Below are 25098 nucleotides of genomic sequence, written 5' to 3'. Positions count from 1 at the left end.
GATACTTTTGTTTTATTTCTCCTTTTTAATATAACCAGCATTGCAGACAGACAGACTGCAAAGCAATACATTTTATTGCATAGTGTAACCTGCTGCTCTGTGTGAATCTGGTGTGAATATTTAATACCTTAGTTTATACCCAGACTTATTGTCTTACTCTGTATGTTTCTTTACATTATGTGCATTTGTCTTAGAAACTCAAATGATCACCCGTATCTGCAGCATCTAAAATAACAACATAGATGAAGACTGATGACGCATCTTTTAATGAAAACACGTCTGCCTCTGTGGTTTTCAACTTTTGACTTTAACCTCAACAGCCAACATACAAATATACAGGCATGGGAAGAAACTCTAACAGCTTATGTCGCTATTTTGCAGTTCTAAAATAAAAAGCATGAATGTACGTGCTTATAAAACCTTCTGGTGCACAAGCTGCTTTATTACGATTGCCTCTTCAAAAATTAGTCAATACTACCAACTGATAAACATGAGTCTACAACACAAGTATACATATGAGAAATGACATGAAAATAAACAAAACTCCATCATGAAGGCACACAGGTCGATACGCAGCGGACAATCTTCAATCTTACTAGATAGTGAGTGGATTTCACTTTTTTCTATGCAACTTTGAGTTTTCCACAGTGAAGTAGTCCCACCAGCAGCAGCAGCAGAACCACCATCACAATGGTGAACACAGCCCTTAAGACGAGGTAAATATGACAGGTGTGATGGGAGGTGTCGTCTGAAGAAGAGCTCTGAGTTTCTTTGTGACATGCGAAGAATATAAGAAAAAAAAGAGACGTTTTCACGTTACAACAATACAAGGAACATGTGATACATTAAACATTTATTTAACCGTTATCCTACTAACTGGGGTGCCCACGGACCCCAGAGCTCTAGTCATTGTCATATATCTATGTTCTTTATTCTCACATACTGATGAGATCATAATTTAGGCAAGATACTTTTTTCTAAATTAGTAGGCACATTCCCTCAAGTTTCTACCACTTCTCATATCATCATGTATAATCTATATTAATTCTGGCCATACAAATAGAGAAAATGTTCATTTCTTCAAATCTTCATTTAGTAAGATAAGACTTTTATGTCTCACCTCTGACAGCCAACCAGCTCTCTGGTGATGTTCCCACATCAGAGATGCTGCACCTGTAGAGTCCTTCATCAGACTTGGAAACACTGTTAATGGTCATCTCTGCTACAGGACTGCTCTGCATGAAGACTCCATCTTTGTAGAAATCAGCTCGGAGGTTGGTGGAGTCTTTCTTGTTTCTGCAGCGCAGAGTCACATTGTCTCCCTCCTTCACAGAACGAACAGGACTCTCCAGGATCACAGAACCAGCTGATATAATACAACATATTGAAAAAATATTAAAAATATCTTATATGTACACTATTGCAGTAAAAGTATAAAATTGGGAAAAAGGAACAAATCACAAAAACTAAACTACTTTTTCAAGCAAACTTGTATTTAAGTTTCTATTGAATGTCAAACAACTGCACTTCTTATAAGCAGGGTTACCATCATCATGTATAATCTGCATGTACTCTGGCCATACAACCAGGAAAGAAATCATCTTTATTTTGTTCTGTAACACTCTTGTGTCTCACCTCTGACAGCCAACCAGCTCTCTGGTGATGTTCCACCATCAGAGATGCTGCACCTGTAGAGTCCTCCATCAGACTTGGAAACACTGTTAATGGTCATCTCTGCTACAGGACTGCTCCGCATGAGGACTCCATCTTTGTAGAAATCAGCTCGGAGGTTGGTGAAGTTTTTCTTGTTTCTGCAGCGCAGAATCACATCGTCTCCCTCCATCACAGGCTGAACAGGACTCTCCAGGATCACAGAACCAGCTGATACAACATATTGAAAAGAAGTTAGAAATATGTTACATGTAAACTGTTACAGTTCTTACACATACTTTTAAACATAGAAAGGTTCTGGTTCGACCCTGACCTCACATGGATGTTAAATGACAGTGCTGAGCTGTCTTCTCATTCATTGAGTATATTGGCAACATGGGGCGTCTACGATGGCTCATTGCTCATGTATAATCTTCCCTCACACATTTTCTATGATTCTGTAAACATATACATTTGATCAAATCTACCAAATTTACAGTGAACCTGATCACCTTGAACATGAAATAAATGTGGTTTTAGAAACACAATGAACATACTGTACCAGTGACAGTGATGCTGATGCTGTTACTTCTCTCTCCTCCATCAGTCTCACAACAGTATTCTCCACTGTCTCCAGGATAGGCTCTAGCAAAGGTGCAGAAGGGCCCTGTTGGTGTCCTCTTAATTTGACATGCTGGCGTAAACTTCTCATTAGTCCTAATTCCTCTAAACTGAATTGAATCATCAATTCCATCACAGTTGAGAGAAACAGAGGCTAATTGAAAGTGCTGCTGTCTGTTTGGAGTGATACGAAGAAAAACTGCATCTGAAACTGAGAGGAAATTATTATTTTAAAAGTGTCCCAAATGAAACATCAAGAACTGGATCAAAACAAATGATTGTAGGTGTATCCACCTTTCTTTGGTTTAGATAGAGTTGATGATTGAATTGTTCAAAAAAAGAAAGCAATAACAAATTAAAAGAATATATCTTGGATTTTGGAATTGTTACTTACCACCTTTCTGACTTTGTGTCCCCAGCTGAATGATTTGAAGCATCACTGGAAAAACAAAGGAACACAGTTGTACATCAGACGGAGGTGGTTTGATGTATAAGACTAAAACTTATAAAAGAGAAGAAGCCATGACAAGTAAGTACTCACACAGTCTGAAGCAGAGAGCTGTGACCTCCATGCTGTCTTGCTGCGGACTGTCTGAGCGTCAGACTGAATGCAGCTTAAATATAATGCAGTTCAGAACTTCCTCTTGCTGTGGTTTGAGGTCTTTGAGTTATAGACTCGCAGTCAAGCCTACATTCTCTGTGGCGCTGTTTAGCTCAGTTGGTAGAGCACCCGCCCCATGTGTTGAGGCTACAGTCCACACTACAAGCGACTCTGGTTCAAATCCTGTGCTGAGCAGTCCTATCCTGCGTGTCATTTCCCCCTCTATGTCTCCAGTTTCCTGTCTCTCTCTAATAAATATATATACTTTAAAAACTGTACAGGCTCATGTCATGTTTATCCAGTGCTTCAAGAAAGCATGTAGCTGTTGGCCTTTTTCTGTCACAGGCTGATTTTGGTGATACCATTTACAGGTTTGCTTCACCTTCAAAACCTGATCCCCTGTATCAGTCAGCCCTGAGATACATCACAAATTCTGCTTTCAGGACCCACCACTGCACTTTATATACTTATACTGCAAACTTATATTTTATGCTCTATTCTGGTGTGGTTTTTGTTTTATTTTTCTCTTTTTCTCTTTTTCTGTACTTTGTTTTTATTTTTTATTATTAGTGGGGTTTTCTTTGTTTTTAATTGTTTGTTTTAACCCTTTGTAGGTCTGCTGAACCGTGTGGTAGAGGTTACTTTGTGTCATAATATCTGGTCAAAAACTAAACCTATTTAACCCATTTAACTTTTTAGGCAATCTTTACCGCTTGTATGAGGTATGTAATGCACAAAAAGACCATCACATTGTGTTATGGTTGCTATAGATACAGGCTGTGCTAGTGTATAAATGAAGAATAACACAAATCACATTTTTGAAGTTGAGTTTAATTTTTTCATCTTGTACACGAACAGAATGAGTCACATGTTTTTAAAAAAGTTTTGAACAAATGAGATCTGAATGAGGTCTGTACAACATCAAATTTGGGGTCAATGAGAAAAGAAATCCATGTTTTATGCTGTCATGGTAGGTCTCGGTGTGACCTACAAAGGGTTAATGTTTCCAATTTTTACTATTATTGTGTTTTATTTTTATTTTTCAAATTGTATGTTTTGATGTTTTTTGTTTCTTTTTCTTGCTGATGAATGTTTGTGTTTTTGTAAAGCACTTTGAGTTGCCCCTGGGTATGAAATGTGCTATATAAATAAAGCTGCCTTGCCTTGCCCTTATTATGCTTATGGTAATTTTGTTGCTATTGTTCCACATTTAAAACAATACAATAGCAAGTAAAACACTAAATGGCCAACTTGGAAGTCCAAGAGAAGTGAAGTCTGCTGTTACTGCCTTGATTGAAGTAGACACTCAATCCAATGCATAAAAAATCAGCAGCTGATAAGCCAGGTCAGGATTCTATCAATGAGTTACAGACGTTACCTGTGCAGTCTAACGAAATGGCCGACACGTCTTGCAGCAGGTAAGTCCTCTGAATTTAATTTAGCCTTTTGTACATGTTTCATCTTACTTGTATTTTAAAACTCTGTCTCACTTAATTTACAGTAGCAGTGGGTGAGCATTCAGACTGGCCTCAATAAGATTTGGATATTCAGTAAGAAACAGTTTTAATCATGCTGGAAACAAAAGTGAAAATATACATGTACATTTCTCAATATATAGATTAACTTTCATGGACGGCTACAGAACTTTCTATAGGTTTATCTGCACTGACAGAAGTGAACATTTAACTACATTAATGGACATGTTGCCATTATTTGTAAGTTTTATTTTTATATATGTAAGAATTAAGCATTTTGCCAGTGAAGGTCAAACAGAGTATCAATAAGAAGGGTCTATATGTCATGATGATGAAGATGGTCGTTATTTTTGTTTTTTTCATGTGTAGTCCACCCGCATGGAGACTTTATTTTATATATACAGTATATACACACAGTCTATACTGCCAAATATATTAGCACCCCTACACTTGACGCAATGATAGGGGACCACTGCTGACACAAAGACAGAAAAAGCCAGACTTGAGGTTGCCAAAACTTACACAACGAAGACAAAAACCTTCTGGGAGAACGTACTATGGACAGATGAGACCAACATGGAGATTTTTGGTAAAGTACATCATGGTACTGTTTACAGACAATTAAATTAGGCCTTCATAGGAAAGAACAAACATGGTTTAGATTCACGGATGTTTTTGGGTTACTTTGCTGCTTCTGGCACCGGAGGCCTTGACTGTGTGAGTGGCATCATGAAATCTGATGACTACTAAAGAATTTTGGGGCACAATGTAGGTCATGGGTCTTCCACCAGGACAGTGACCCAAAACACATGTCAAAAAGCACTCATAAATGGTTAAAGACAAAGTGCTGGAGAGTTCTGAAATGGCCAGCACACCTTTGCAGAGATCTCAAAACAGCAGTTGGGAGACGGCGTCTTTAAAATCTGAAAGACAAAAGGCCATTTGCAAAAGAAGAGTGATCCAAAATTCCAGTAGAGAGGTTTAAGAAACTTGCTCATGTTTACAGGAAGTGATTAATTTCCGTTATTTTTTTCCACAGGGTGTGCTACCAAATATTAAGCTGAGGGTGCCAATAATTGTCCAGTCCATTTTTTGAGTTCTGTGTGGAATTTTATCAGGTTTGACTTTTGTAATTGCAATAATTCTGGTAGACGTGGTGCATTATTGGACAAAAGTGCAGAGGTGCCAATATTTTGGCTATGACTGTATACATACATATACAGCTGGTAAAATAAGTATTGAACACATCACCAATTTTCTCAGTAAAGATATTTCTAAAATTTTCACCAGATGTCAGTTACAATCCAAGTAATCCAAACATACAAAGACACCAAAATAAGTAAGGAATTAAGTTAAGTGTAATAAAATGGAATGACACAAGGAAAAGGTATTGAAAACACTTAGTGAAATTTATTTAATACTTCGTACAAAAGTGACAGCTTCAAGACGCCTCCTGTATGGAGAAACTAGTCGCATGCATTGCTCAGGTGTGATTTTGGTTCATTCTTCCACACAAGCAGTCTTCAAATCTTGAAGGTTCTGTGGGCCTCTTCTATGAACTCTGATCTTTAGTTCTTTCCATAGATTTTTCTATTGGATTCAAGTCAGGTGAATGCCATTCTAATCTATTTTCTTTCTCTGAAAGCAATTGAGAGTTTCCTTGGTTAGGATCATTGTCTTGCTGAAATGTCCACCCTCATTTCATCTTCATCATGCTGGTCGATGGCAGCAGATTTTTATCAATAATGTCTCGGTACATTTTTCCATTCATCCTTCCTTAAATTTTATGAAGTTTACAAGTACCGTATGCTGAAAAACAGCCCCCCACCTGATGTTCCCACCTCCAAACTTCACTGTTGGTATAGCGTTTTTGGGGTGATGTGCAGTGCCATTTGACCTCCAAACATGGTGTGTATTATGGCATCCACAGAGTTAAATTTTGATCTCATCTGACCAGACTATATTCTCCCAGCATTTCACAGGCCTGCTTAATGTTGTGCAGCAAACTTTACACGTACTTCAACATGCTTTTTCTTCAGCAATGGAGTCTTGCATGGTGACTGTGTATACAGGCCATGGGGGTTGAGTGCACTACTTATTGTTTTCTTTGAAACAATTGTACCTGCTAATTACAGGTCTTTCTGAAGCTCTCCACGAGTGGTTCTTGGCTCTTTATTTTTTATTTTGTCATATACATTTGTATATTTTTTTCCCCTAAGCCTACTCGGGAATTACTTGATATTTTTGATAAAGCCAAAAATAAAGCACCTTATTATGAAGTTTATTATAAAGTTTCCATTCATTGTATCACTGACCTCTTTCCAAATTTCAGAACTGCAGGATGCCTCACCAGATGAACAGACTGGCCCTTCAATCTCCGCTCAAAATCTTCTGTGTTTTGGTTCTCCATCTTCTGTTAACACACTCATGTAGAGGTAACTTAAACACTAACATGGACTCAGGTTCATTTTGACTTTATGATTGTGTAGATGAAAAGTTATCACCAAAGTTATTATATTTTATCCTCAATGAAATGCGAATATCTGTACCAAAATTTGTAGACGTCAGTCCAACAGTGACTTAGACATTTCATTGAAAACTACGTGTGGACCTCGTGGTGGCACTAGAGGAAAATGGTTTTCTTATGAGGACAGATGGCTATGTACCAAACATTTTGGATTTTTTTTAGTCAAGTCTATAAAGTGGCCAACAAAAAAAGTATTTTCATATTATATTGATGAAAAACATGAAAACCTTTTTAATACATGGATGTTTGTCAGCCACTATACCTCTCATTGATTTTAAATGAACATAGTCTAAAAGAGATGAACAGATTTAATTTTCTAGCTCTTATTGCAGGAATGAACATTTGTGTTTCTCTCCAGGTCAGTCCCAGTTAATTGGTTCATCCCAGCCAATCGTGGCAACAGTTGGTGGTGACATCATTTTGCCATGTCAACTGCAACCTGCAAAGGATGTTGCTGCCCTGATAGTGGAGTGGACAAGACCTGACTTAAGCTCCATATTTGTCCATGTGTGCCGTGCTGGTCAGGAAGTCATGGAAGCTAAACATCCATCCTATAAGGGGCGAACATCACTGTCCATCGACAGGCTGAAGCAAGGAGACATTTCACTGAAACTCTCTAAAGTAAAACTTTCTGATGGGGGAAAATACAAATGCTACATACCACACATCAATAAAGAATCTTTCATTGAGCTTATTGTTGGTAAGTGGAAACATTTTTTTATATATTATACGTGTTTATAATGCAGAAGGTAGAATCAATCATCACAGCTTTCAGCTATTATTCATCAGAAAGGAAGAGTATAACCACAGTCCTTTAACCACAATTTAAATAGAGATCAGCTGGTAGGTAATAGTAGTATATAAATATGGGTCAAAGATGTTTGAGGTTTTCAAAGTAGAAAAAAAATGTACAGTTCCCTAAAAGCAGGGGCGATTCTAGGATCAGACCTTTAGGGGGGCTCCTGCATGTGCTGGAGTGTTACCTACATCCTTATAATAGTAATACTCAAGAATAAAGCCAATAAGTCATTTTTGTTGTGATTTGAATATACCTTAGAATAAATATCATTCATTTCTCATGAATCACATCGTTCTATATGTTATTTTATTTTGAATATTACGTATTTGATGTGTCATTTACGCAACAAATTTTTAGAAACACTTACAGTCTTGCACTTTCTATGACTAAAAAAGCATTTGTATTTTGATATAAAATATTGGTGTTCTTGTTATATTGTTATATAGTTACAACAATTATTATCATATGAACAATTATCAGAGTCAGCACCAGAATTAATTTTTAAGTTAAAAACTGTATAGGAAAAAACGGATAAGATGTTTAAAATGTCTACAGTATACAGATAATGTAGCTTGAAATACATTATAATGCCATAAAATAGTTAAAAATGATAATATCTGCTATTAATACAACAAATGAATATGAATTGCATGATTAAATGTTATAAACTAGTTAAAACATGGACCAGAAATGCTGCTGTCATTCAGCATAACAAATGACATTGTGAATGAATGGACAACATGGTCTACACTCTTAAAACTGCTGGGTTATTTTTATAACCAAAATGTCAAAACATCTGCCATGAAAAGCATCTATTGCTCCAAACAGTGGCTATAGTTAGTCTGTTAGCTGTACTCTCATAAATCAGCAGAGTGTAACCACTGTAGCAGTGTTCCTCAAATACAAATCTAAAAGGTCCACAAACATTTTTTTCAATGAGTCAAAGGTCTGTTTATTAGTTGGTCAAGCCACAACAAAGTGTTCATAGCTACAAATGTTTTTGAATTTCCCACTTTCATCATTGGCAACAATAAGATATGATCATCAGACACAGAACACATAAATTTAAATTATTAAATTATTAAATTAGCTTTACAGTTGTTCCTTTATATTTGGGGATATTTTTATTATTACTTATTTATTTATTTGGTGATTGTTTTGTTTACTGCTGTGTAAAAAAGGTTTTTCCCCCTCAGGATCAGATGCTGTGTCCTCACCTGTCATCAGTTTGGCAGGAATTCACAGAGTGGTGTTACAGTGTGTGTCTAAAGGCTGGCATCCACAGCCTGAGGTGCTCTGGCTGGACAGTGAGGGAAACCTCCTCTCTGGTGAACCTACAAAGACAGTCAGAGGTCCTGATGGTCTCTATAATGTCAGCAGCAGAGTGACTGTGGAGAAGAGCCACAGCAACAGCTTCACCTGTAGAGTCCAACAGAACAACATCAACCAGATCAGAGAGACACACATTATTCTTCCAGGTAAAAATGACCATTTTAAGTCTCAAAAGCTGGTTTTACTTTCAAATAGCTGAGGTTCGGTGTTGAATAAATTACTTGCTATTCGGTGTGTTGTATCATTTGCAGATGATTTATTTAAGATTTTTCCTGCCATAATCGGTTTGGCTCTTGGCTTGGCTGTATGCATTGCGGTTATGGTTTTCTTCTTTGGATGGAAATGGAGACAATACTTGATCAGTAAGTCACAAATGAATTGCAGTGCTCTGAAAACTGCAAGCTTTTCTCACAGGTTTGAATGAAATTTCTGATATTTAGATTTCTATCTTAATAAGTTATTTGGTTATGGAGTACTTACAGTCGACAATTAGACTGTAAGTACTCCATAACCAAATAACTTATTAACGTAGACTTCTTATATCTCATGTTACACTAACATCAAACTTCCTGAGATGACAGTAAGAGTCTTCTATAATTTAATGCCACTGTCTTTATTTTTAAACAGAGACCAAGAGAAGCTCCAGGGATGCTGAAATGCAGCCTCTCAATGCAACAGGAACAGATGGAAACACGTTAACAGTAAGTCCAGTAGTGTCAGAATAGAACAAGGGAAAAAAGAAAAGAAGTGTTTTAACTTTAAAAAGTTAAATCACAATAGAGTAATTTTCAGTGGATGGAAGAGAAACCAAGAGCAAGTTAAATATTTACGACTTTAAGTCTCAAAAAAATGCATTTGTCACACAGAATTCACATTAATTTTGTCCTTTATTAACCAGAGTGTACAAAATGCTAAAATATTCACTCAGCTGTTAGTTTACTTACACCCTTCATGTTATTGTTTGTTTGAAAGTATTTACTCTATTTTCTTTTAATTCTTCAGGTTGAAAACAAACAAGCTGAATTTGATCTACTCATGAAGCTGGTGCAGCTCCATGAAGAGAATCAGAGGACAATGAGAGACCTGCTGACTCTGAAGGAGAATCTGGAGACCAAGACCAAAGAGGTTCATCTCTTCATCTTCATCCTTTTGTCTTTATTTAATGTCTCATCATCTCTGCTGTTTGATGCAGACTGAATGGATCCATACATCATCTTAACTTTACTACACTTACTTCTTCTCAGTAACTTGCTGCATATAAAATCCCTTTGATTATATATAAAGTTAGCTTTTCATATTGGATTTAGTGTAACTGCGTCATCTGATTGTTTAATTACTCACATGCTTTAATATTGTAACCATGTCTCTCTTTATCTCTCCTTCCTCCAGCTGAAGAAAATTAAATCTGAGTGGTTTCCAGTAAGTGTTCATTGTATAAATGTAATGACACTCTGACATTTCAACAGTCTTCTAAGGAAACACCTCGACACAAAACGAATTCATTATTGTAATATATCCATTATGTTTGTATAATGGAGCCTCCTCACCTTTTATCAGCACTAAATGCTGACTGGATTCTCTGCTGCTCATTCATGAATTTCTTCATGAACCTCATTAACAGATTAAATTGTGCAGCAATGAACAACTTTATCAGAGCAGAAGAGCAGCAGAGAGAGTTTGAATTAGTACAGTTTATTTTGAGGGGAGATCACATGTTAGCACTCACACACCTGAAATAAAACTACACAGAAAACTTTGAAACAAACTGAAATGCAGCCTCTCTACTACATGTATAACTGAGTTTACTCACTTGTTATCCAACAAAAGTCAGATGTTTGTTTGTCATGTGGGTCATTGTGTAGTATGTTCAGTCTCATGTCTTCATATGATCCAGGGTTCAAAGAAAGAGAAAGCTGCAAAAGAAAAAGAAGTGGAGACACTGAAGAAGGAGCTGCAGACCAAGCAGAAGGAGTTTGAGACCAAAACCAAAGAGGTTCATATTTATATATTTTCCTCAAAAGATTTATTTCAAGTCACAAACTTGTTTGCTTTTTGTTCCTCTTAAATATTTCCTATTTTTTAATTAATTTTAAACAACATATGCTAAAGTAATGCTTCATGTTTTATTCTTAAAATGTATTTTCAATTTTAGTTTAATGTGAGAAAAACTTAGAATGAAGAGGCTGAATTGATGGAGTGATAAACGCATTATAAACAAACTATTATATTTAAGTAGCATTTTTGGCTGCATATAGATGTATTATTTAAATCACTGTGGTTCAAAGTAAAAGTGGCAGCATTAGAAACATGATATAATATAAATATATATAATATCTCCACAAACATGAACTCAGTTTGTGGTGCTGTGTGTTCACATGTTGCTTCTCTGTTTCAGAGCTATGAGACCAGTGATGTGACAGAGAGAGTATTAATTAATCACCACACACTCTGATCTATATTCCACCTCTCCTTCCTTTTTCACCTACAGTATATGAACCAAAACAGAAGGTCTGCTGCACACCTAAGACCTGCTGCTTTGTACTGGATGTTACAGCTGTGTCATTAAAAGAGAGTCCCAGCAGTTACTTCAACACCTTCACAGATGTTTATCTGATGCCAGCAGCTTAAACTAGACACACAAATAAAACCAGGACATTACACAGGCTTCATTGTTTCTCTGTTGTTGTATGTTCACTAAAATATGTATTAAAATATAACATGTCTCATCTTGTCTCTCTCCTCCCAGATTGAAGAAATAAAAGCTGAACTTCAGCAGCTCAGAGATGAAAATCAGAGGAAGGAAGCTGACCTGCAGAGACAGACGGAGGAGACCAACAATAAGGAGGTTAATCTCTCATCGCCATCTTGTGTCTTTCTGTTGACTTTGTTAGAAAACTTTCCTCATCTAAATTTCAATCAGGAGACCAGAGACTGAAATAATGATTACACATCAAAATTTCAACTCACCTTAAGAGGAAACGTCACTTTTGTCAGTTTGGTTACTGAACATTTATTATCTCAAAACTAAAAGTCCTGAATGAATAATCTGTGTGTGTGTGTTTCTCCCACAGACACAAGGGGCAAGCCAACATAATGACACTAACCCAGCCAGTGAAAACTCAACAGAGGTCTTTGTGGAGGTCGACCCAGATGGAAAATATCTCCGTCTCACCAACGAGTCTGAAGAGGTGATGGTGTTTGTGTGGATGAACTGTGTATAAACATGAGAACATGTACTGTTAGGTTTAGTAGCTCTACATTGATGAAGTGTATCCAGGATTATTTTAAATGGACCATTAAAGCCAAGCTAACGACCCTCTACAGTATTTACCTCAGAATCTACTTTCTCTTGTTTTCATGTCAACACTTTAAATGTCACACACTCATGGATTTAACACTGTAACATTAACTTGTTTGTTTTTCCTTCATCCTCCTTCTTGTGTCCAATTTCTCTCCTGCAGGACCTGAAACTGGAAGGCTGGAGGTTACGAGTGAAGGTCAACGACCAAAACCCCATCATGTACATATTTGAGAAGTCAATTATACTCAGAGCTGAGGAGAATGTCTATGTAAGTCTTTGATTTATTCATTTATGTTCTTTCTTTCTTTCTTTCTCATTTCTTCCTTTCTTCCTTTCTTCCTTCCTTCCTTCCTTCATTTCTCATTTCTTTATTTCTTCCCTTCTTTCTCTTTTAACTTAAATGATGATGATTGTTGTTATAATCTGTGAACTTTGTATTTTACAGATATGGGTCCCAGGTTGTGTTACCCATTCTTCTCCCTCTAACCTGAGATGGAAGGACCTGAAGCGTTGGACCAAAGAAGACAAACTCCTTGTTGAGATCATCAACTGTGATGGAGAGATCATGAAAACCACTGAAGTATAATAATCATCCCAGCTGACACACAATGTTTTAGTTTATCTTACAGTCACTTTTTTTGCTCGTTTAAACTACAATATTCTCCCTGTTTACCAACTTTTTAAGTTTCCACTTATGACGCTAAAATGCTGAATGTGAATAGTAACTTGAAAACACCAAAATTATCCATCAGGAAAAATATGATTAATTTGGGATGAGAACTTTAAAAAAAAAAAAAAGTATATAAAATTTCCATAAACATCAAATGAAACATTGTTATTTTTCTCCTTGTTTTTTTTTAAAGTATATTTTTTCAGGCTTTTTTGCCTTTAATGTTCAGGACAGTAGAGATAGAGTGGAAACAGGAGGCAGAGAGAGGGGGAATGACACGTAGGATAAAACCGCTCAGCTCGGGATTCAAACCGGGGTCGTCTGCAACAAGGACTGTAGCCTCAACACATGGGGCGGGCGCTCTACCCGCTGAGCTATGCTCAACCCTCTCCTTATTTTTTATTTTGATTACATTACTGTGTATGTGGATTTCTTACTTAGCAATAACTCTTCACTTATGAGGCAAAATCTCATCCTGATATCTGAAGGGTGAACAAAGTAACACCTGTGAGAAGAATCAGTGAGAGAGTTTATATCTGCTACAGTGAAGAGCTTCTTGTTCTTTGGTTTGTATTGTTCACAATAAAATTTATGTTTTTAGCACCTTTTTTTTTACCACCATTTTTTTTATTTATCTGTGATTATGAAATGAAAATAATTGTTATTGCACCATATGATTACTTTTCATATGATATGTGATTTTTATATGTAGATTATGTAGAATTGAATATAGTCAAAAAGCATTTTAACATAATAAAGTCGTCAACCTTTGAGTCATGGTGGTTTGTCTTTTTCTACACTTTCTATAAAGACTTCAAGTAAAAAATGAGCCAGATCATTAACAAATGATTTGTAAAATTCTGAAATATCAATATTTGGAGATTTGTTGTTTTTTTAGAAGATTAATTGTATTCTTAATTTCCTCAAGCGTGAAAGGTTTATCACGTAACCAATATGGAAGATGAATAATACTGCTGGACAGTGTGATTTAAAGATATAAATGATAAAATATGAAACAGTAGATGTTTTTTCTCTATGGCTATGTTATTTTTGTCATAGCTTTAGTCATAGTTTTTCAGTCTGGAAGCAGCTTATTTGATAACTTTATATATTAAACTGCCAATTTTAAACCCAATCTCTAAAATTTGAGAGCCGATAAACCGAAAGAAGGGAAAAAAAGACAAAATTGATCCCAAGCAGCATTTTAACCAAAGTTTTTATTTATTTATTCAACCGCATAGAAAAAATCCAACAAACAAACAACAATAAACAGCCTTTTTGTTCTGTACAGCAGTGTTTCTCAAACTCAAAGATGACAGAAATAAAGTCGAGGTTGAAGAAAAAGGCATAAGTATAAGAATAAGAATAAGGCACTGGATCGCACGAGTCCTCTGAAGTTGATCGAAAAGTGACGACAAAGAAAATAAAAATCTACTATGAAGAAAAAAAATAAGAAAAACAGGTAGAGAAAATCACACAGAAGAGACGGACAGGAAACCAAAAGTACGGCTTTGAATGAGGCGACTCGTTAAGTTAAATCACAACATATATTTTTATATATATGCACACGTATAGTTTTTATAGCAGCGAGCGACTATTAAAGCAGATTTTTTTGAAGTTAAATCAGCTCTTTATGGGTCTTTGTCTTTTTACAACGAAGAACACAAAGTGCAACGATCAATCATTTGGACTGTCGAGATGAATCAAAACAAGACAAATGTAACTTTTCAACACTTGTTTGACATTTTAAAGACCAAACAACTAACAGAAAATAATCTGTAATGTTCATTATCAGTTAATCTGTTGATTATTTTCTCAATTCAGTGATTTGTTCTGTAAAATGTCAGAAAATGGTGAAAAATATCGATCCTAAACTCAAAGACGACGTCCTCAAATGTATTCAGTTTACTGTCATAGAAGAAACCAGAAAATATTCGTATTGGAGAAGCTATCGTGAATTTTTCCAAACTTTTCTGAGAAAATGTGCCCAAAATAATCGACTATCCACAACGTTGCTGATTGATTTAATAATTGTTAACTAACTGAGGAATCATTGCAGCTGCGAGAAGGGTCGACTCTCACTTCTGATGCTGCGTTCAAGGGCAGCCACAGAGTCTGAAATCTGACTTTTGACTCTTTTGTAAAATTAGCTCATATCCGTACGAAACTGAAGCTAAAGACGAAAAAGTAGCGGGTTAGCTTAGCATAGCATAAGACTCAAAATAGGTCACAAAATCAACCTAAAGGCTTTAAAGCTCACAGAGTAACACTTTATATCTTTGTTTGTTTGATATGTACAAAAACTTAACTCTTGTTTCCAGGCTTTATGCTAAGCTTAGCTAACTAGCTGCTAGCTGTAGCTTTATGATTAGCGTACAGACGTGAGAATGGCGATAAATCTGACTTCAGAGTGCGTTTTTAGTGTTTTCACGGCAAACTTTTCGCTGCTCGTTCAGAGTTTGACGTTCTCTGTGCCGTTAAAAACTGTTGGCCAAAGTGATGTGATCTGTAAACTCGCTCTGACTCACGGTTGCTAACGTGCTAAGCTATCAAGCAGTATCGGATGGCGAATGACGGAGAGAATTCGGATAGTGTTCGTGTTTCTCCGAAGCGAGCTCGAGCATTTGGACGTGCCGGACGACACTGCCTCTGATTTTCGCGTCTTCTGGCGGAGACAAAAAGTGATTGGACTAGAAGAAAGGAAAGAAAGACAAAGAAGAAGAAACCAGAAAAGAAGAAAAGAAAGAAAAACACCTCGGTCCTCTCCTCTCATTGGTTGAGAGCTAGTATCCCCTCCCCCGCCCCTGTTGGGAGGAGCTAAACTGAAGTCCTGCTCCTACATCCCCGAACTGCCTCCTCCTTTGCCCCCCTCCTCTTCCTCCTCCTCCTCCTCCTCCTCCTCTACCCCGCCCTGCTCCTCCTGCTCCTCCTCCTCCTGCTCCTCCTCCTCCTCTGTAGCTCTTCCTCCCTCTGTTGCTGGAGGTCAGTCTGTACCCCTCCGAACCCTCCCAGGCGTCTTCCGTGCTGCAGCCAATCGACAGAGGCTCCGGCATGGTAACGGTTACTAGGAAACCTGGCTCAGGGGAGGGGTACGGTTTGCTGTGATTGGCCGGTTTGTGCTGATGGCCCCGGAACACGCGGGCCGTGTTGTTGTCGCTGAGGACGACGGACCTCCTGGAGGTGACATCATAACGTCCAGGAGAGCCAGAGGTGCTGCTGGAAGTCTGCATGGAGGATTCTCTAACTTCAGGGTCAGAAACCCAGGTGACCTGAGATGGACAATGACACGGTTTTACTTCCTTTGACACTGCGTTGGTACAAACACTACAGTTTTACTAAGTACTGGTTTTCTTAATACTGCTACCATGTTTTGGTACCATTACTACATTTTTACAGCATTTTGTTTTACTACTATGTTTTTTTGGCACCCTTCATCCTTGCAAGGATACTGAAGGGGTCATGGGAGTTTGCAAATCCAGTCTATATGTGTTTGGTGGACTTGGAAAAGGCTTACGAACATGTCCGTCGGGGGACCTTGTGCTAGGTGTTGTGGGGGTATGGGGTACTGGGGTCGTTGCTTGGAGCCATTCAGTCCCAATATAAACGCATTCTCGACACTAAGTCAGACCTGGTGTCAGGGGGTGTTTGGCTCCAACAGAGCTGTCCCTTGTTTCCGATCCTGTTTGTGATCTACACGGACAGGATCTCAAGATGCAGCTCAGGGGAGGAGAGTGTCCAGTTTGGGGACCTCAGAATTGCCTCTCTGCTTTTTGCAGGTGATGCAGTTCTGATGCCTCAACACATCAGGACCTCCAACAGGCACTGGGACAGTTTGCAGCTGGGCTGAAATCGGAGGCCATGGTGCTCCGTCGGAAAAAGGTGGCATGCCCCCTCAGGGCTGGGAGGGTTGTTGCTGGCCCAAGTGGAAGAGTTTAAGTACCCAGCCACAGATTAGTGGGTAATGGATGGATGGGCACTACTACCTTTTTACTGCATTTAAAAAAACAAAAAAAAAAAACTTCTATCACTACATTTTTTGGGACAACAACTACATTTCTGTTACACTTTTTTTTTTACTACTGTTACATTTTTTGGCAGTACTTTTTCATAGTAAGAGTACTGCCATTTACTAAATCGTTGTTTTTGTTTACCAGTACTTTTTAGGTATGGCTATTACTACATTTTTACAATGTTTTTTCCTTTTACTATGTTTTTGGCATTACTACTATATTTTTACTAAGTTTTCTTTAACTACCACTACATTTTTACGTTTGTTTGTTTTTTTACTATTGCTACTAGTACTGTGATGTACTCCTAATTTTTAATGACTACTAGTCTGTGGTGGACAAAACTCCTTTACCAATCTTTGATTTTTGGTGAAATATTGGATGATTTGAAGACGTATTGAAATTAAACCATGTGAGAAGTTTAGAGGGAAAAATCACTATTTGGTGGAGCTGTTAACAACTCATAGACATCTGAAATGTGAACCGACTACACACTGCTGACTGGTTTCATCTTTAACAATGTGTTGTATTTTAAAAGCTTGTTATATTATCCATTGTGTCAAATCTTCATCTGAAAAGTTACTAAAGCTGTTAAATAAATGTAGTGGAGTAGAAAGTATAAAGTAGCTTCACATGGAAATACTACAGTAAAGTACAAAAATACTTCAAAGTTGTACTTAAGTACAGCATTTCAGTAACCGTACTTGGTTACTGCTACATTTTTAACTGTGATGATGAGTCATCATGTTTGTGTATGTGTATGCGGTCCGTACTATGGGTCTGTTGTTGATTGGTGGGTCGACTAGCAGCACCGGGGTCAGATTCTCTCCCTGCTCCTTCTTCAGACCTGAAAGGAAAGAAAAACTTCACATTATAATCTACATTGACAGTTTGGTCTTTGTCTCCCTCAAGTGGTGAAAAAATGCAACTGCTTCAAATTTAAAGCTCGAGTGCAGAACATTTGTCTGCCACAAAATGACTCATTTCACTATCAGAATTTGATCCATTTGGTCTGATAACATTTGGAAAGTCTAGAAGAACCAAATGATTAACGGCCGAACAGCCAGCTCAGGAATGCTGCACCACCTACGATTAAAAAAAGACTGAAATACAAAAAGATTTACCTGGTGGCGATCGGCTTAATCAGCGCTGTGTGAACTCTTTAGGCTTAAATGTAACAGATGTTCATTTATGTGTAAAAACTTCTGCTCTGCAGGTTTAGGGACTTCATTACCCAGAGGTCCAGAGCAGTTCTTTTGTGCATATTTACAACACTTTATTTTTTGGACTTGTATAATATTCAAGTTGTAAAATAAAAACCGTCTACGCACCAAAACCCGATGCTCCAGGAGCCACCATCACTCTGCTGCTGTTAGCAGTAGCCTTGTCGGCAGCACCAGAAGCCTCGAGAGGACCAAGGGCTCTGCTGGGACCGTGTCCAGGCATGGGGCCCCCGTTGCCGGGGTGAATCTGCTCCATTGGTCGATGCCTCATCTGGTGCTCCTCAGGGGTGGCTGAAGATGGATAACCCAGCGAGGAGGAGGGGTAATGGGGCATACTCTGGGGGAACATTGGGGGTCTGGAGCCTTGACTTGGGTGGTAGCCCTGAGTTGAGGTTGGCATGGTCGGGTACGGTGGACTCGGGGCCGGGTAACTACCAGGGAAGGAGGGGTTTCTGGGTGGGGGCAACTGGTGTTGTGCCCAGGGTATCCTGGAGGCTGGAGGCTGGGTGACGGGGTACCCAGACAGATTCTGGGCTGGTTCACTGGGATGGGGGGGCTCAGGGGTTTGGGCTTGTGAGGCAACATGAGGGTCATACTGAGGCGTCACCGAGCCTGAAGTGGGAGGGTACGGTGGGGGGTGTGGTGGGAACACCTCCTGGTGGCCTGGAGAAGGGTTGGGTGGAGGGTAGTGGGGCGTTGGAGAGGGGGAGCGAGAGGGGAGCTTAGGCTGCATAGTGTATGCATGCTGGAGGGGAAAGAGGTACACGTAGGGCTGGAACATCGGCATGGTGTAGGCCTGGAACGAAGAGGGGGCAGTTACGGGTATTAGTTCAGTTTGATGTAGTTTAAGACATCAAGCTATTAATAAGCATCAACGTTAAGAGACATCAGCAAGTTTTACACAGTTATTATAGATAAACCTGCATATACCATGTTAGCCCTCGGAGTCATTATATCCACTTTATTGATGATTATTTGTCGACTCTACAATATTATCGCAATATCAATATCGAGGTATTTGGTATTCTATACTGCACAGTCTTATAATGGACGACTAACTGATATGAAATATTGTTCATCGTGACGTGTTTTTATATTACAACCACAATAATTTTCTTACCTTGAGTCCCAAGTTGAAGAAAAACCTCAAGACGTTGATATCTGCAGAGGAAGACAAATGAACCTTCATCACAACCTTTTTAGGCAAATATCATATATATAACGCTGTGTGGTTCCAGTATTCCAGTGTGGGGATCAAAGACATCGGAAATGGACCAAACTTAAGCTATTAACTCAGGACATCCCAAACTGTTTGACGTAGTTTTTATATTAGTAATTATTCATTTAAACCATTTTAGAACAGCTTTTAATGTGAAATTCAATGGCTTTTACTCTGTTTTTTGTAGTTTAGGATCTTTTTAGCGTGTATAAAGTGTCTTTAAGTTTCTTGAAAAGTGAAAATAAAATCTGATTGATTGATTTGAGACATTTCTTTATATATTACAGAACAGTTCATGAACTGATAATCACCTTGGGGCAGGTCGGCACCAGACTTGCTCTTGGAGAACTGCGGGTTCATGGCCACGTTGCCCTTCTCTCCCTGGGGGAAGCCGGGGTACAGCGGGTCCTGGTAGAGCTGGGACAGCTGCTGCACAGGAATGCCTCCTGGTACGGAGGTGGGGTGCATGAGGGGGAGGGGGAGGGGAGGTGCTGACTGTAGCTGGGGGTGGTGAGACGGTGGAGAAGGAGGAGGCGGCTGCGACTCAGGTTGAGCCGAAGGTGGTGGGGCAACCGATTGGTTCTGGGCGTCAGGGGTCTGGGTTTGGAGAGGGGGGTGAGTCGGGGAAAGGGAGAGTGAGGGGTGAGGCACTTGGGAGGGCTGAGGAGGCTGAGCAGGGAGGTGCTGCTGTGGCTGCATAGAGGCAGAGACAGGGACGGAGGGCTGGGCATGGTGGGGGTAGGAAGACTGGGATTGTGGAGGGTACTGGGCCTGAGACTGGGAGACAGACGCCTGCATCTGGATCTGGTTTAGAGGCACAGAAGCTACTTCAGTGTGAGACTGAGGCTGATGCTGAACGTGAGGAGGGGCGGACTGAACCTCGGACTGCACCTGGGGCAACGAGATGTGGTTTTGGGGTAGAGATGCTTGACTTTGGGTTTGGATGTGGGACACAGCGAACTGACTCTGGTTTTGGGGTAGAGGCACCTGAGGATGAATCTGGGACAGAGACGGCAGGTTTTGGAGGGTCTGCGGTGCCGCCAGAGGACTTCCGATATTCGGCAAAGAATCTGAAAACGAAGAAAAAAAAATTAGACGATATCAGATTGAAGAGTTAAAACAAATCTGTCGGATTTCTTACTTGAAGTCTTGACTGCAGCTGCTGGAGCCTCGTGGACTTGAAGAGGAGGCGCATGTGTGAAGGATGAAGAGGAGGTGCTCTGGACTGAGGAGGGGAATAAGGGCGGGCTTGGGGAGTGGGAGAGGAAGGAGGAGACGGGCGGGGAGGAACGGGACAGGAAGCCCTGAGCTGCGAAAGGAGAGGGAGCGATGGGGGCGATGAAAGTGGGCGGTGGCAGCGAGGAGGAAGGAGAGGAGGAGGTGGGGGGAGGAGGAGGTGAAGGAGAGGAGAGGGCCGGTGGGATTGGGGGTGATGAAGCGGCGGGGAAAGCAGAGGGGAGTTGGGAGAAGAGTGTGGCGGAGGACGGGACGGAGGGAGGTTTAGAGCTCAGAGGAGCAGCAGCAGCGGAGGCGTAAGAGAGTGTGCTTGTTTTTTCTGTCGGGGCAGCGCAGGAGGAGGTGGAGCCGGACACTGGAGGAGGAGCAGCAGTGGTGGAGGAGGTGACATTCATGTTGGCTGTCGGAGCTTTGAGGGAACTCAACCAAGCAGAGCTGGAGTCTGAGGATGAAGGAGGAGCAGCAGGAGGAAGTTTAACAGCAGGAGGTAGAGAAGGAGGAGGGGTGGGGTTATTGGGTGTGGGAGTATTCGCAGCAGGAGGTGCAGCAGGAGCAGCAGCGGTTGCAGGTGGTGGAGTTGAGGATTTGGGTCTTTCACCAGCAGAGGGAGACATTGCTCTGACGTCTTCAACAGGACTCTTCTGTAACAACCAGAGAAGAAGAAAAATATCACCATTTTTAAAGTGAAGAAGGAGAAGGAGGAGGAGAAGAAGGAGGAGGAGGAGAAGAAGAAGGAGAAGACAAGGAGGAGGAGAAGAAGGAGAAGAAGAAGGAGAAGGAGGAGGAGGAGAAGGAGGAGGAGGAGGAGGAGGAGGAGTAACAAATACATTTTATATTATTACAAATGTGATGAATAAAGTTACCGTCTTGTTTCTCAGTGATCGTTTCTTATCGACTCCTTTCTTCCTCCCTGCTTCTCCCGGGACTCCCGACTGAGCCTGAGCGGCGAAAAAAAAAAAAAAACTTATTTAAGACAAAATATAATAATATAATTATCTATAATTGTTTTTGGGGTTATTTTGGTTGTAGGTTAATGTGTGAGGTCGTCATGTGACTCACCCCGAGAGCGGGGAAGCTGTGCTCGTCAGTGAGCTCGATCGCCAACAGCGCCGCGTTCAACTCCACATCCTCCTCCTCATCTTTGGCCGTACGCTGCTTCTCCGTGAGGCCACTGTCCGCCGAGCTCACGGACTTACTGCAAAGATAAATAAATAAATAAATGAATAAATAAATAAATAGTGATATCGGTTATGAGGGAAGGAGTGTGCGGTGGTGTGCGTACTATCTGTTGGGTCGGGGGCCTCCCTGCTCGTCCGTTGGGGCCTGCGGGGGCCACGAGTGCTGCTTTATCATCCGCCCACCGGGGCCTGGAGCCGTCGCTGGGGCAACAGAGGAGGACGATGATGAGACGAGCTTCCCCCTGCCTCTGCCTCCTCGACTCCTCTCCTCCCAATCTAAGAGAGAGGTGAAGACATGAGTGAGTGAGTGTGTGTGTGTGTGTGTGTGTGTGTGTGTGTGCGTGTATGTTAATGTGTGTGTGTGTGTTAATGTATGTGTATGTGAGTGTGTACAAGTGTTAATGTGTGTGTGTGTATATATATATATGTGTATATATAATATATCAATCGTCTCCGTCCCTCACTTTCACCAACCTGCACCACTATCCTGGTAAACACCCTGATCACATCCCGTCTGGACTACTGTAACTCTCTCCTCTTTGGTCTTCCGCGGAAATGTCTTCACAAACTTCAACTGGTACAGAACGCAGCCGCTCGTATCATAACCAGAAGTCCCTCTATTGAACACATCACTCCTGCCCTGCAGCAACTTCACTGGCTCCCTATCAAATCCCGCATTGACTTTAAGATTCTATTCCTCACGTTCAAGATCCTTCCCAACCTGGCACCATCATATCTCTCTGAACTTATTCACATCTACACACCTTCTCGAACTCTCCGATCCTCCTCTGCCAACCAGCTCTTCACCCCATCTGCCAACTTAACCACCATGGGGTCTAGAGATTTCAGCCGATCTGCCCCCCGCCTATGGAACTCTCTCTCTCCAGACATTCTATGGAACTCTCTCTCTCCAGACATTCTATGGAACTCTCTCCCACCGGACATTCTATGGAACTCTCTCCCACCAGACATTCTATGGAACTCTCTCCCACCAGACATCCTATGGAACTCTCTCCCACCAGACATTCTATGGAACTCTCTCCCACCAGACATTCTATGGAACTCTCTCCCACCAGACATTCTATGGAACTGTCTTCTACCAGACATTCTATGGAACTCTCTCCCACCAGACATTCTATGGAACTCTCTCCCACCAGACATTCTATGGAACTCTCTCCCACCAGACATTCTATGGAACTCTCTCCCACCAGACATTCTATGGAACTCTCTCCCACCAGACATTCTATTGAACTCTCTCCTACGAGACATTCTATGGAACTCTCTCCCACCAGACATTCTATGAAACTCTCTCCCCCCAGACATTCTATGGAACTCTCTCCTACCAGACATTCTATGGAACTCTCTCCCACCGGACATTCTATGGAACTCTCTCCCACCAGACATTCTATAGAATGTATGGAACACCAGACATTCTATGGAACTCTCTCCCACCGGACATTCTGTGGAACTCTCTCCCACCAGACATTCTATGGAACTCTCTCCTACGAGACATTCCATGGAACTCTCTCCCACCGGACATTCTATGGAACTCTCTCCCACCGGACATTCTATGGAACTCTCTCCCACCAGACATTCTATGGAACTCTCTCCCACCGGACATTCTATGGAACTCTCTCCGACAGGACATTCTACGAAACTCTCTCCCACCAGACATTCTATGGAACTCTCTCCCACCGGACATTCTATGGAACTCTCTCCCACCAGACACTCTCTCCTACAAGACATTCTATGGAACTCTCTCCCACCAGACATTCTATTGAACTCTCTCCTACGAGACATTCTATGGAACTCTCTCCCACCAGACATTCTATGGAACTCTCTCCTACCAGACATTCTATGGAACTCTCTCCCACCGGACATTCTATGGAACTCTCTCCCACCAGACATTCTATGGAACTCTCTCCCACCGGACATTCTGTGGAACTCTCTCCCACCAGACATTCTATGGAACTCTCTCCTACCAGACATTCTATGGAACTCTCTCCCACCAGACATTCTATGGAACTCTCTCCTACCAGACATTCTATGGAACTCTCTCCTACGAGACATTCCATGGAACCCTCTCCCACCAGACATTCTATGGAACTCTCTCCCACCGGACATTCTATGGAACTCTCTCCCACCGGACATTCTATGGAACTCTCTCCCACCAGACATTCTATAGAATGTATGGAACACCAGACATTCTATGGAACTCTCTCCTACCAGACATTCTATGGAACTCTCTCCTACGAGACATTCCATGGAACCCTCTCCCACCAGACATTCTGGAACTCTCTCCCACCAGACATTCTGGAACTCTCTCCCACCAGACATCCTATGGAACTCTCTCCCCCCAGCCACTCTCTCCTACGAGACATTCTATGGAACTCTCTCCTACCAGACATTCTATGGAACCCTCTATGGAACTCTCTCCTACCGGACATTCTATGGAATTCTCTCCCACCGGACATTCTATGGAACTCTCTCCCACCAGACATTCTATGGAACTCTCTCCCACCAGACATTCTATGGAACTCTCTCCCACCAGACATTCTATGGAACTCTCTCCCACCAGACATTCTATGGAACTCTCTCCTACCAGACATTCTATGGAACCCTCTCCCACCAGACATTCTATGGAACTCTCTCCCACCAGACATTCTATGGAACTCTCTCCCACCAGACATTCTATGGAACTCTCTCCCACCAGACATTCTATGGAACTCTCTCCCACCAGACATTCTATTGAACTCTCTCCTACGAGACATTCTATGGAACTCTCTCCCACCAGACATTCTATGAAACTCTCTCCCCCCAGACATTCTATGGAACTCTCTCCTACCAGACATTCTATGGAACTCTCTCCCACCGGACATTCTATGGAACTCTCTCCCACCAGACATTCTATAGAATGTATGGAACACCAGACATTCTATGGAACTCTCTCCCACCGGACATTCTGTGGAACTCTCTCCCACCAGACATTCTATGGAACTCTCTCCTACGAGACATTCCATGGAACTCTCTCCCACCGGACATTCTATGGAACTCTCTCCCACCGGACATTCTATGGAACTCTCTCCCACCAGACATTCTATGGAACTCTCTCCCACCGGACATTCTATGGAACTCTCTCCGACAGGACATTCTACGAAACTCTCTCCCACCAGACATTCTATGGAACTCTCTCCCACCGGACATTCTATGGAACTCTCTCCCACCAGACACTCTCTCCTACAAGACATTCTATGGAACT

At 40.8% G+C, this 25098-nt stretch overlaps 2 protein-coding genes across 2 annotated transcripts in view; one reads left to right on the top strand and one right to left on the bottom strand.

Annotated features, from left to right (window-relative positions):
- LOC128384063 (uncharacterized) overlaps nt 1-12898 on the top strand; it is a 111380-nt gene extending 98482 nt beyond the window's left edge. The window contains exons 15-17 of the mRNA XM_053343640.1: nt 12077-12193; nt 12467-12574; nt 12752-12898. Coding sequence (XP_053199615.1) covers nt 12077-12193; nt 12467-12574; nt 12752-12892 — 366 coding nt within the window. The 3' untranslated portion in view covers nt 12893-12898. The remainder of the gene's footprint in view (nt 1-12076; nt 12194-12466; nt 12575-12751) is intronic.
- A 2619-nt stretch (nt 12899-15517) lies between these two features.
- Nucleotides 15518-25098, bottom strand: part of otud4 (OTU deubiquitinase 4) — a 23808-nt gene continuing 14227 nt past the window's right edge. Inside the window, exons 13-23 of the mRNA XM_053343189.1 lie at nt 21944-22115; nt 21721-21856; nt 21525-21599; nt 21026-21302; nt 20567-20980; nt 19737-20495; nt 19327-19367; nt 18315-19002; nt 17757-17830; nt 15971-16245; nt 15518-15641 (exon numbers count right to left, since the gene is read on the bottom strand). Of these exons, the coding sequence (XP_053199164.1) occupies nt 15518-15641; nt 15971-16245; nt 17757-17830; nt 18315-19002; nt 19327-19367; nt 19737-20495; nt 20567-20980; nt 21026-21302; nt 21525-21599; nt 21721-21856; nt 21944-22115 (3035 nt within the window). The remainder of the gene's footprint in view (nt 15642-15970; nt 16246-17756; nt 17831-18314; nt 19003-19326; nt 19368-19736; nt 20496-20566; nt 20981-21025; nt 21303-21524; nt 21600-21720; nt 21857-21943; nt 22116-25098) is intronic.

This window comes from Scomber japonicus, chromosome 22 (assembly GCF_027409825.1).
Source record: "Scomber japonicus isolate fScoJap1 chromosome 22, fScoJap1.pri, whole genome shotgun sequence".
NCBI classification, from domain to species: domain Eukaryota; kingdom Metazoa; phylum Chordata; class Actinopteri; order Scombriformes; family Scombridae; genus Scomber; species Scomber japonicus.
Note: the sequence above shows the minus strand (reverse complement) of the source record. Positions and strands in the feature narration are given on the sequence as shown.